The 13,939-nt window shown below is 41.1% G+C and overlaps 1 protein-coding gene across 2 annotated transcripts in view; it reads left to right on the forward strand.

Annotated features, from left to right (window-relative positions):
* The window catches only part of RASGRF2 (Ras protein specific guanine nucleotide releasing factor 2), a 131,764-nt gene that overhangs the window by 33,014 nt on the left and 84,811 nt on the right, over positions 1-13,939 (forward strand). For both annotated transcript variants that reach the window (XM_074570633.1, XM_074570634.1), the window contains exon 2: positions 10,411-10,517. In XM_074570633.1, coding sequence (XP_074426734.1) covers positions 10,411-10,517 — 107 coding nt within the window. The remainder of the gene's footprint in view (positions 1-10,410; positions 10,518-13,939) is intronic.

Consider the following 13,939-nt stretch of genomic DNA (forward strand, 5'->3'; position numbering starts at 1 on the left):
GGCCAGAACTTGGATTACCTTGACTGTTCGTTCCCTCCTCTTTGGCCCCCATGGAAAGGCAGCTAATGACACACTGGAGAAATGGAGGTCGAAACAAGAAGGGAGGAGCTGTGCCCCCAGCCTCCATGCTGGAATAGGTCATCAGTAAGAATAACGGGATTTCTGTCCTCTTTGTGCTTTGCTTGCACTGCAAACATTTCGCGGCAGATCGTGGTCCCAACATGTACCTGGCCATTTGTTGGACTCTCCACATACGGGTTGAATGTGTGTGTCCTGAAAATGTCTCAAACTATGATTAAAACTAACTCTTTTAAGGATGTGACTTTCCCTTTGCAAGCGTAAGGAAGATATTATAAAGACACTGAAGACTGGAAGGGGTCTGAGGCAACAAGTGGTAGCTTAAATTTAGAGGTTTTATTGATAAGTGGGATCTGCAGACCTGGATGCCATGTCCTTTTTCGAGTGCTTGGGAAGGTGAGAATCCTAGGAATGGGATTGGGGACATACAGAGGGGAGCAGAAGAATACCTACACCATAAGGTATTGGGAACTTTATAGAAATTCTGTATATAGAAAGTATCTTTAGGGCACAGCTGCTACATCAGTCACCTGAGGAAGTTAAATCTAGAGGTGTTATCGGTGTCAGTCCCAGAAGACCTTACACGTGGGAGGGGAGGCTTAAGGATTTGCAGGAAGGTGGCAGTTCTGGGAACGCTGTGAATGTTTACTGGTCAATATACTGGATGCAGCCTTTCACGTCCCTAAAAAGTTAAATTAGGTGCTTTGTGGATTGCTCTTCCAGACTCAAGCATGGTGATACAGTGCAAGTCCCAGGTTGGTTGCCAAAAAGGAGACCTGTCTCATGTACAGCGTTCCTAACAAAATGAGACGCTTAACCTGACTGTCCTGAATTCCAGACCCGTACCAGCATTATAGACCTTATTTCTGTTCAGTGCAAGGCACTGTAGACAGAAGCAGTGATGACTGCTGCGAGAAGAGGGAAAATGTCCTGCAGCTAGGTAACGCACAGCCTTCTAGGCAAGCAGCTTGTGGTTTCTGGCAGGAAATTCCCACTGGACATTGTCAAATGCATTTTGAGATGATGTTACCCATGTTCAGTTTATTATTAGCGAATAATTTAGCTGTGCTTACCATGTTGTATGAGTTCCTGTAGGCTTTACTTTGTGAAATTTGCTTTTGTGCAGCAGAATTCTTCCCAGTTGGTAAACTTCTGCTGAAGTACAAATGGTCTGCATTGAAAATACAGCAGATGGGGTCGTATTAGCCTGATTCTCTCATCCATGAAAACAAATGCTATAACCATTGTAATTTGGCAGAATTTTGATGCAAGTCAACAGAGTTGCAGGAGAATTAAGGTCTGCAGTGACCTTTGTGTATTCCTTGATTTTTGTTTTACATGCAAGTTGGGTATGGTATTTTTTTATCGATAGTAAGAGTTTATAAAACAGGGTACATATACATATAATCTCCCTAATTCCAAAACCGCTGATTGCATATTTAAATATAATGACCTCAGAATGTTGTTGCTCTTGGCCCAGACAATATTTGCAGAATGGCTCAGGAAGGTGGTTCACTGTCAGATGCCGGAATAGATTTTATGCAGCAGGTTGTAACTTGATTAATCCAATACCGGTTAAAGAGAGAACATATCAAGCCATCTCATCTATACTATACAGGGGGTGTTGTGTGTATATATATATATATACACACACAGAGTATATATTTTCCCCACTGTTAAACCGAACCCAGAACAGATAACACAGCCCATCTCTGAATCTCCTCCAAAACAATGCCTCATCATGTGTTCTTGAGCCAGTGGCTTGGCAGATAAAAGCCCTATTGTCTTTTACCTCTAGAACGTTTTTCTCTGTCGTCCTGTTCAGTACCATTTTTCTATTTACCAGTGGTGATGAAGTAACATTAAGATGAAAAAAAAACCCTTAATCCCTGGGTGCCACCACAAAGAAACACAGAAGCTGTAATACTGCAGTGGCTCTCTACCAGTTTTACAAATTACCTCTTTAGTTTTTTTTAAAGAATTAAAATCCGAACCAAAATATGCAAGAAAAAAACAGACAATTAGTAAGAGCCAGCACTTCATGAAAATGCCACTGTATCTTGTTTATAATAAAAGTACGAAGCAATTTGGAGGATTTAAAAGACTCACATACCATCAAGTAAAGTTTTAATTAGCTCCCGTAAGACTATGAGAGAGGCTTTATTTGAGTGGACCGAAGGCCCAACTAGTCTAATATCCTATCTAGCATTGTGGCCATGATGACATGCCGGCGAAGGCATCAACTTCGGTACATATTTTATTTTTCCTTCACCTTTCCTCTGAGATGACTTTAAGATTCCAGTTATTTTCATCTTCAGGACTGCCTGGATTCTGAACATGTGAATTCTGTGTGTTCTGTAGCCCACAATTTCTGTACAGTGAACTCTCTAGTCTCCGTGAAACCCATTGACGCTGCATTTACCACTCCCTTTGTCAAGGAGCAACACAAGTTTACTGCCAGTTGCATGAAGAACCACTTTCTTGTGTTTGTTTTGAAGCTGGTTTCTATGACGTTCATTTAATAGATATTTCTTTTTTCTTATTGGAAGAGAAGTAGAATAGTGGATCCCTACCCATCCATTCCATACCTCTTGTGATTTTGTAGACCCATGTTGTATCCTCAAAGTTGTTCCTTTCTTTGTACTGAAGAGTCTCAACTTAAGTTTTTACTTATATGGATATCTGATTTGGACATATGCAAGACTTTCCACACCACTTTTTTTCTGAACCTTTCCCATCTTATGTTGCCTTTTCTGTGATGGGAAGTCCAAAACCACTCAACAGTATTCAAGGTGTTTCGTAGTGTAACAGCAGCCTTGTCTACTTTTTGTTTCTTTCCCAATCATCCCTAGCACTCTGGTTTGCTTTTTTGGCAGCTGCTGAGCATTGGGCTGGTGTTTGCATGGAGGTTATTCCAGGATCTTGCTCCTGAGTGGTAATAGCAAGCACAGAGCCCATCTTTTCATGTGAGAAGCTTGGAATGTTTTTCCTCACATATGTCATTTTATATTGGCGTACAATGAATTTTATCTGCCATTTTACTGTCCGGTAACTCAGGCGTGTTGAGGATGCAGTTCTTCATAATAGGTTCTCATCGTTATTATCTTGCAGAATTAGCAAACTTTGAACGAACTTTGTCATCCTTTGTAATGCCTGTCCCATCCCTCAATGCAATTCCCTGAGGAAGTCCTTTGATGACCTTGTTCTATTGTAATAACTGACAGATGGTTCAGTATTCCAGCTCTGTTTGCTACCTTTTGATCAGATTTTTTTTTTTTTTATCTGTGGAGGGACGTTTTCTTGTAATTCGTAGATGCTTAAGCGTTTCCCTAAAAATCTGTCAAAAGCATTTTGAAAACCCTATCATTGTAATCCAAATGCTTGTTGACCCCTTCAGAGAACTCCACTGGGCTTAGAGGAGATGACATCCTTTTACAAAAGCCATACAGTCTCTTCCCAAGTACATCATATTAATTCTGATGTCCGCTAATCCTGTTCTCATTATAGCTTCTACTAATTGCTGTGATACAAACATGAAGTGTATTGGCTTCGTATATCTCCCTGGAAACTTAAAAAAATTGTTACGGTTTTCAACCTCCTGTCATTATTCCATTCTCATGCTAATTTAACAACAATGGGCTACGAATTTCCTGCCAGTGCTGCTGGCACAGCAAGCCTCAAGAAGTGGCAAAACCCAGCCATGGCATTTCCTACCCTTGACTCAAGGCGCAATACTCTCCTTCCCACTAACATGCTGCTGATCCAGTGATGGGGAGGGATTGTTGTCTTCTCCCCCAAACATCTCCCTCACCTCCATACACTCATCCTTTTGCACTTGTTCCCTTTTAGGGATGCTGCCTTCTTCCAGACATACTCCCTTCTTTTCCTTCCCTTTCCCCAGGATGTAAGAAATGCAGAATACATGTAAATGTTTTCTATTTCAGATGCCGGGCAAAAACACATCTGAAAACTTCATGAGTTACCATGTCCTTAGATAGTACAAACTGCTTTGATTTAGACTGCAATTTGCTGCTTTTCCCTCAAGGATTACTGAGGAATCATCAATTGCTGCGGTGATTGTCCTCTTCTGCTCAATAATTTTACTAGTGTTTGAGATTGCATACAGGTTTCCAGATTCTGAAATGAAAACGTCTTTAGAAATCAAGGATGAGAAATATTTTTAGCTTGTCATCTTAAATTTTAATTAATCGCTTCTCCCACCTTCTTTAGCCTCAAAAGGCTAAAACAAAGGCTTATATGTCCTTATAAAGATCAGGTAGCGAATATAAGCCTTAAAGATACAGCAAATGATTAAGCATCCGCATACCCCACATTGAAGACAGACTTTTGTTAAGGCTCTTAATTTTTGTTAGCAATCTTGGTACAAAGACTAACTTTTCACAGTTGTTTTGCATTTATAGTCTCCGTTCTTGTCAATATTGACGGCTGGAATTTTCTTTCTAAATGACTCTTGAAGTCCTGACTTGACTGATTAAACAAAGACTGTGCAATAAGCCACCGAAAGATCAGGAAATAGCATATAATGAGGTCACACCACATTCATGATTTTAAAATGGTGTTTTTATAGTATATTATGAAGAGAATTAAATTTGGTTTATGTTTAGTAAGAAAAGTTTAGGGAAAAGCAGTTCATAGGCAAGTAGCAATTACCAAACTGTGGTCATTTACAAGCCCACAATACAACAAAATTTGGTAGTCACCTTGAAGTCCTTTGAGACATAGTTTAAATGTTTATATGCTGTGCTGATGGAAGGATGAGAGAACAAAACCACTGTTGGCACATGCATCATTTCTCCAGTATGAATTTTTCCATCTGGACTTTCAAAGCTGACCAAATTCCGGAGGAGCTGAAGGCATGAGCTTGCAGTAGGAATTGTCAAGCAGCACTACTGTCTAGGGTAGCAGCTTCTCAGCCCATGACAGGTAGCAGCACCACCATGGGAAGATGAGTGCTCATTCTCCTTGGTCCTTCAGTGTTTCATTAACTGAACTGCTGCCAGCATCACCACTCTTTTACAAAAGGAAAAGACATGTTGGGTTACTGCAACTACTGGGGGAGGAAATGGAGTAACGACAAAACAGATGTAGTGATAAGTTATAAGGGGATAGGAGGTAAGAGAGAGGATAGGAGATGTCCTTTACAGTTTTTCTGTGAGGTAGAGGGAAGAGAATGATCTGTGGGACCATCCCTGTGCATTGGAGAGCGCGGTGCCTGTGTTGGTATGACTCTCACTTCATAAACAGCAAATGCCCTTGTTGGTCACAAGGAGAACGGCGTTCTGCTGTTGGGAAATCTAGTCTTAGAGGTGTCTGTGTTGGTGGAAGCTCTACCTCAATATGCCTTAAAAGTAGTGTTTCTGTTACAGGGCATATGTCATTTGGGTTGTTTTTCTGGTTTGGGGTTTTTTTGTTTGTTTGGGTTGGGTTTTGTTTTGTTTTTTACCAGAACAATGCCTGTTTTTCGCCTTGGAAAGAATGGCAATTTCAGAGCTTTTACTGTCTTACTTTGAATACAGCCATTATCTGTGCAGTTTCATAAGGACAAAGTTATGGTGTGAACTTGCTGTTAGTGGGGAGCCCATCATAATAATCAGTGTACTCTGGTACAGGACTTCTTTCATTCAGGGTCTTAATCTTGTTCCAGCCTTGTCTCTGAAGTGCAGGTGCCCATCAGCTCATTCCTTAGTCTTTGCTTTTCACTGTAGGAAGAAACTGTTTAGCACTAGATACAAGTCAAAGAAGTGATACACAACAATATGATTGATGCGTCTTGATCCCTTTGTTCTTTCCTTGTCTGTCAGTCAAGATAGTGCCTTCATACCTATGCAAGGTACATGAAACTATCTCTCCTTTTTTTTCCTCAAGCTTTACTTTGGAGAACTCTGCCAAAGGCATTTTTATTAAAATGAAGACTTACCATTTTCCTTATGCATACCTGAACACTGAAAAGACACCTTTAAATCAAAATACAGAATGTTCATTCTATCTTCTGTGAATCTGGTGATTTTCAGAATAAGCAATAATAAAAAATTGTCCAACTGAACCACAGGCTTAACTTGAAACATGAGTGTTTGCCTGCTAGTCCAACAGGCACGATCACTTATGATAAGGGTACTTGATGTAAATGTATCCTGTAGTTCTTAAATATTTACTGCGATCACTTCAAGAAACTAATAGTGTGTATGCGGAAAGGTGGTTTTTACCTGTACTGCACTGCACTGATGTGGAAGCGGAGCTGTTTAGCAGATTGAGTGGCAGTGCTAAAGTTTCATATGAATATATATATTTATATATGTGTATATAGATCCACTTATGTACATTATCAACTTGAAAATTTAATAATGCATCACAGATAACATCTTATTTTCTTGTAGTAAATCAGCTTTGTAAATAAGCAACATTTATTTCAAAAAAAGATTTCAAGGATGACTTAGAGGTTCTTTTTAGAGGCATGTTGTGGTATTTTGCTTGCACTCCGCTTACTGTAGAGTTGAATACTTCTGGGTAAATGATGGGATATCGATACTGATGCTTGACTGCAATATGCCTGTTTGCAGGGGGAGGAGAATGTAGATGATTTTTAAAATAGCTTCTGAAAACAAATGATTTTTATAATTTAGCTTTTGTTTTCATTGGGTCCAGTCCTACTGTAGTAGCCCCTAAGTTTGTTTAAATTTCTGAATTTTCTTGGTCTAACTAAACTAAGTTTAGATCATGCCTATCACCATAGTAACTGTACACCTCTAAGCCTAAATTCTGCGACATGAGATCACCGGAAGTCTTGCTCAAAAGAGGTCTGAATTATCTCACTTTAAAAGAAAAAATAGGGAGGACTGTAATATTGTCTCTTCCTTTAACTTGAATCCCTACACAATGGGACTAAATCCAGTGCTTGTCTACACTTGTGTCTTTATTCTAATTTTATATGTAGCAGCTTTATGAAACACAAATAAGTTGTTACATAAATTGCAGCTCTGAACAGTGTGTTTTATCTTTAAATATACTTTTTAAAATAGACTATCCCAGTCTATAAACAGAGCGCACTTGTGTGTAGTCTTGCTGTACTTTTTACTGTCCTGTAGGTTGTTTTCAACTGCACTGCATTGTTGTAAGTTTTTATCTATCCTGGCTATGGAGAATCCTAAGGACCTGTGTATTGGGTTTGCATGGCAAGGTTTTGGTAGCTGGGGGGCTACAGAGGTGGCTTCTGTGAGAAGCTGCCAGAAGCTTTCCCCTTGTCCAACAGAGCCAATGCCAGCCGGCTCCAAAATGAACTTGCTGCTGGCCAAGACCGAGCCCATCAGTGATGGTGGCAGCGCCTCTGAGATAACATAGTTGAGAAGGGAAAAAAACCTGCTGGGGAACAGCAGCAGGTAGAGAAGAGTGAGAACATGTGAGAAGACCAGTTCTGCAGACACCAAGGTCGGTGAAGAAGGAAGGGGAGCAGGTTCTCCAGGTGCCAGAGCAGAGGTTCCCCTGCAGCCCATGGTGAAGACCATGGTGAGGCAGGCTGTCCCCCTGCAGCCCATGGAGGTCCATGGTGGAGCAGATATCCACCTACAGCCCATGGAGGACCCCATGCCAGAGCAGGTGGATGCCTGAAGGAGGCTGTGAGCTTGTGGAGAGCCCATGCTGGATCAGGCTCCTGGCAGGACCTGTGGCCCCGTGGACAGAAGAGCCCACACTAGAGCAGGTTTGCTGGCAGGACTTGTGACCCTGTGGGGAACCCATGCTGGAGCAGTTTGTGAAGAACTGCAGCCTGTGGAAAGGGTTCACGTTGGAGAAGTTCATGGAGAACTGTCTCCCGTGGGAGGGATCCCATGCTGAAGCAGGGGAAGAGTGTGAGGAGGCCCCCTGGGAGAAAGAAGAGTCAAAGTGTGATGAACTGACCACAACCCCCATTCCCCGTCCCCCTGCGCCACTTGGGGGGAGGAGGGAGAGAAATGGGGAGTGAAGTTGAGCCTGGGAAGAAAGGAGAGGTAGGAGGAAGGTGTGTTAAGTTTTAGTTTGTATTTATCATTATCCTCCTCTGATTTGATTGGTAATAGATTAAATCAGTTTCCCCAAGTTGAGTCTGTTTTGCCTGTGACAGCACTGGTGAGTGATCTCTCCTTGTCCTTATCTTGACCCACGAGCCTTTCGTTATATTTTCTCTCCCCTGCCCAGCTGAGGAGAGGAGCGACAGAGCAGCTTTGGTGGTCACTGGGCGTCCAGACAGGGTCAACCCACCACAACCTGATTAAATGTTTCTTTCTGTTCGTGGCATTCAGGTTTAAGTGATACGCACTGTCAAAACCCCACACTTTTACAGGATTGTCCTTTCAATGATTTATTGATCCTCATCTGTGCTCTGGAGTTGTTTAATTTCTGAAACTTAAGGGATCTGAGCCTGGACTTTGTATAGCCTGTTAAATGTGGATGCTGCTTCTTATTTTGCCTTCTTTTTTTTTTCTGTTTTGATGGTCTGTTGCTAATCCTGCAGTGCTTGTGGTCTTCTGTATGAAAGCTGTTTTGTAGACATGTAACAATGTTTAGTAAATTAATATAACGCACAAGTGAATAGTTTTCTCTCTATGGAATGCCATCATACCAACTCATGTTACTCGAAAACAAACCAGACGTACGAGCGTACGCGGATGCACAGAGGCAGCTGAGTTTTGTAAGTGTGAGGTCCCAGGCACAAACCTCACTGCAAATCCAGGTGTGCAGATGGTGCTCAAGCCAGTGTAGTTAATCTGGTGCACCTGGGCTGTGCTGAACCTGTGCTGACGGTGTCCTGTACAGGCTCAGCAGCCTGCCAGATGTTTCAGAAGGGGCCCATAGATGGCTGAAAACACCTCTTTTTCTGCAGACAAAATTCATTATCTGTGTTGACAGTATCTGCAGCCAGTTCTCTGTAGGTAAAATTTCATCCCTTCTGTTTCTGTGTATGCTTGTGTTCCTCCTGCCTCGAAAATGGCTTTTATTTCTGAGGTGGTTTATATTTGCTTGATCTCCAGCATGGTGTTTGGCTCAGAGAGGCTTTTTCAGCTGAGCTGTGGGTTTGACAGGGAAAGCAGAATGTTTGTTGACATCACTTCAGGTTTCTTACCGCTGTAAACAATGGCTAATGGTGTGGGAGAACGTAAATTATATACCTCGCTTGCTGACTGGAGCGAGTTTGTGATTTGCTGTTAGACCCCAGAAAGCAATTGCTGCCACAGGTCGTTATACTCAGCTCCCTGTTAACTGGGATGAAGGTGGAAGAGAGGTTGAGAAGTTCTAGGTAATGAAGAGAACTGAGTGATCTGGTGCAGAGATGTTTAGCTGTAAGAGCTCCTGAATCACATCAGACCTAATAACCGCTGGTTTTATGCCTGGGCAGGTCCATAACTGGTCCCTCTGCCTGTGAAACAGCTGACTTACTGATGGGTGCATTGAAGGCAGCTGTGGAAATTACACGTGTGCATTTAGGTAGAACATTTTCTCACCTATTTTCTTCTAAGTTGGAAGAAATCCATTTGCTACCTGGCTGTAAGTTAGAGTGCAAGCTATGCAAAATAAGGTTGTAAATGACCAACCTTGTGAACTGGGTTTTAAGGTAGATGACTGGGGTTTCTCCCCTCTACTATTATTCCTACATTTTGAAAGTAGCAGAAACTTTCCTGAAATTCTGTGTTCTATGGAACACACCGTGGACCGCATTCTTCGTGTAAGGAATTCCATCGAAGAATATGACACTTCTTGTGCAAACAGCGTTTTCTTGTGGAAACAAACAGTCGTTGCAATGACAATTATGGGTGAGACTTCTTGAAGGAAGCACAAAAATGTTTGGGGGGTGTGACGAATGAGAAGGGACGCTTTCCCTGTTCTTTTAGAAAGGTGAGGAAATAAGCTAGAGCCAGTGCACAGTCCGTGTTCTTGTGAGGAAGTGGTGGCAGTTCCAGATTTGGTATCCCGTGCTGGCATCGAGGAAAAAATTATAGCAGAAAAAATGCAAGGGAAAAAGAACTGTAGACACCCCGCTACAGTCACGCTATTGTATTCGACTGTAGAAGCTGCTTAGGGAATTACATTCTGTTGTCTTACATGTGGGAGCTTAAGAACAATAACTTACGGTAAGTATCATGAAAGCTATTACCTTGATACACAGGGGAATAAGTTAAGGATACAGTTTCAGCTTCAATCTGTGCTTCATGACTAATAGTTTAAAACACATCTTTGTAGGCTGGCTGGCTGTGTTTAAAAAGTTGGATTTTTTTATTATTATTTTATGTATCTATTTTATTTAAAAGAGTTTCTGGAAAATTTTTTTCTTGTTCTAATTTGCAGCATTACTTTACTGTTCTGTTTGGCCATGAAGGGCAGAAGCCACTGGAGCTCCGTTGCGAGGATGAAGTTGATGGAGACGAATGGGTAGAAGCTATTCACCAAGCTAGGTATGAAACCTGATTTTTAATCCTCATCTCCATTTTATTGTAAATAAATTGGTAATTGAAAATACAAATTCACTCTCTAAACAGAAGTAAACGTTACAGTTCATTAGATGTGTATTGCTTGCAATTCATGGGTATGTTGCAGGAAAAACATGCCTTTATTGTTCATGCTTATATCACTGTATTTTATCATTCACGAGTGATTGTGTTGCAGTTGAAATTAGTTCAAGAAGAATATTCTTTTATTGAAAGCAACCTGTAGGATTAGTCCTCTGTTAGAGGAAAAGTGTGTTACAGAGATACGCCAAATGAATAAACGAGCGTTTCTTAGAAAGCTCTTACATAGAAATAAGTGTAAGGTAGAGGAGGTCATGCCATTATGATGATAAAGTGTAACAAATAAAATTTTTACTTCAAAACTGAAGTCCAGAACAGCAAAGTCTTGTGAAAAGGGACGTGGTAGGATTTCCAGCCATGCAGTAATCTTCCCCTGAGGGAAGGTCTGCATGGTGAATGGGCAAGGTTTACAGTATAATCTAAATGAAAATCATCTCACTGAAGGTTTGTGAAATGGTTTGCAGAGGCAAATGCCTTTGCTGAAATGCACTTTCTCCAGCCTCCTCTCATAGACACTCACCTCAGCTAATCTACAGTGCCATGGTAACGCACGAGGAACCAGGCAATTTCTGAGTTGCTTAGGACATGAGCCATGTAAACAGAAGTGATTTTGCTTTATAACTAAAAATGAACTCCAGCAGATAGTAGTTTTTAATTTAGAACTTGTGAAATGAGGCCGTGAAGCTGCAGGTCTTGTGTCGCCTGGCACCCAGCCTTTGGATCCGCGTCCTCTTCTTAGCTGATACGTAACCGAACGGGGTCTTGTCCTTTCTTGAAAAGCACCTTCTGGGTTGTGGTTTTAGGTGAACCACATTTTGCATGGTAGCCCTCTGGGTCATCACGTTACTTCAGGTCTTGAGAAGCTGTGAGGCTTTGAAATCTCAGCCCATCATCCCAGGACAGCATGTCCACCAGCAGGCAGTCCCGGATTGCTCAGGGAGGAGGAGAGGAGGGAGATCTTCACCTTGTCTCGATCTGGGTCAATTTCTTTTGTGGAGTACAACTGAAAGCAAGTGAAGGAAGGAGTAGGACTTTTTGCCTTTTGGTAAGGGCGTTCAGGGGAAGCAGGATCCTACGGTTTCCTGTTCTCAGGATAATCGTCTTCTTTTCCATTGCCTGGTGTAAAAGGCGTGTAAGCAAGAAGAGCTTCATAACACTGAGTTAGAATTTCTGTCTAGGTAGGTAGTTCAGTCCATAAATGTATCACACATGAATTTTCAAGGCAGAACTTAACATAAAATTAAGCCAGTGTTTAACAACACACAGTTGAAAATACTGAGAAATTAAACTTGCTAAGAAGATGTTAGTTGTGATGTTCAACGTTGGGATGGCTGAATTTTGACTCCACTAGAAAGTTATCACTGCAGCCTTCAGAAGACAACAGGCTTTTCTGTTGTAAGCAAGATCAATATTTTTATCTTTGTCCCTTTTGCTATTTGACTTTTTTCCCTTTATTTGTGCCTATCTGAAATGACGGTCATAATAATACTGAGCTATGGACACCACTGTGAGGGCTATTCTCAGGACCCTGTATCATTTGGGGGATTTTCTTAATCTGTTTTTATGCATAGGTCTCTCAATTTCTTGAGGAAATTTTCCAGGGATTTGGACATGGCTTTTCTTGTTCTGGTATTTTTTCTTGAACAAAATATCAACAAGTGACAAAAATGTTTCTGAAATTTAGTTGCTAAACATAGAGTGTTGTACAGTGCTATGATCACCTCATTGTTCTCATGCTTTTCTACTTCACTGGAAACTGCTTTTATTTGCTTTACAGTGTGTGTAGCAAAACAACTTGGAGTTGCATAATTAATTAGTTACTTAACCATTGGGTCTTTTACCAAAGTACATAACAAAGAATGTTGCATAAGATTTTTCATGCCAACTTCATAACAAAATAGAACAAATTTTCTTCAGGGATTAAGTTTTGCCTGCATCACGATTTAGACTTTTTTCTTGAGTTAGTCTGCGTTTTTGACAAACGGCACAGGCTTTGGCAACTTCTTCAGTGTCACTGTTCATTTGAGGCTAGCCTCAGACACTTCTGACCCTTCTCTCAGGTTTTTATTTTGAGCTGCTAAATGAAATTTTGTTTACCCCTTTAAAGATACTTTTTTTCTAGTATCTCAGGTGTCTTAGGTAAAAACTCTATGAGGAAATGAAAACATTCCCCCTACCCTTAAATTAAAAACAGTCCTGGGAACATCCTGCTCTGTGTGAATATGTTGTCATTTGTGAAATAGAAATATTTAATTGCTTTCTGGAGGGTCTCATCCTCATGAGTAGCTATGGCAATCCATGTTTTAGCTGAGACAAAAGTAGTTGGTTTTTTTCTTTTTTTTCCCCCTGTTTTCTTAGATTGACGTATACAAAATCTAATTTTGGATTGTTTTTCATGACTTTTTGCCAAATACATGTTTGCAGCCATCAAAATCTCTTTCATGTTTTATTTATTTTGCAAGTTATAAACAGACTGTTGAAAAAATAACAACGATCTCACTGCATCCCATGTCCCGCTGTGGATAACTAGGTATTTTATTTGGATGCAAAAATCATAGTTAAAGGATTTTCGGATGGGCATTGTCCATTGTTCCTCGGAATATTTCACCGTGGGTGGGACACTACTGCTTATCATTTGGGGGCCACCGTGCACACCCTTTGAGAGCCGACGGGCTCTTGCGTGCTGTGGCTAGATGCTGCATTGCTTATGCTCCTGTCCGAAGTGCCCTCTCCCCATTTGGGAGAGATTGTTTGGCTTGGGAGGTAGCAAGGGGAGGTGCAATTCAGTATATTTTAATGGGGCTCCATCACGAGCTCCACATGCATACCTGCTTTTCATCTCTTCCCATTTTGTTTGAATTCTCAGTGTTTTGAGTTCTCACTAATGTCCATCGTGGCAGAGTAAGGTTTGATTCTTCTGAGTTACATTTCTGGGCTGAAGGATTTATTCCTGGCAAATTCTAGTTCCTCCGTCAGTGACCGCATCTGGAAGTCCGGTTTTGGGCTTTGTTCCACAACTTGGTCTCTTACAAAAAAATCTGTTTCACCCTCAATACACTGTTGTGGACTTTCCACCCTCTCTTACAAATTCTTCTGTGGGTTTAATTTTTTTTTTTTTTGCATTTAACTCAAAAACTTTTATGCTTGCCTTTTTTTTTTTTTAAGTGGATACAGCGCTCATCAAATTTCTCAGCCTTTTCTACTTTAGCTTATTGGAAAGTCTTAAATTAAGTGCTCCAGGCCATAGTTTCATGTATGTTTTAGTCCTGCATAAGCCCACACAGCTGCTGAAGGAAGCAGCTGCCATT

This window comes from Larus michahellis, chromosome Z, assembly GCF_964199755.1.
Source record: "Larus michahellis chromosome Z, bLarMic1.1, whole genome shotgun sequence".
Classification (NCBI taxonomy): domain Eukaryota; kingdom Metazoa; phylum Chordata; class Aves; order Charadriiformes; family Laridae; genus Larus; species Larus michahellis.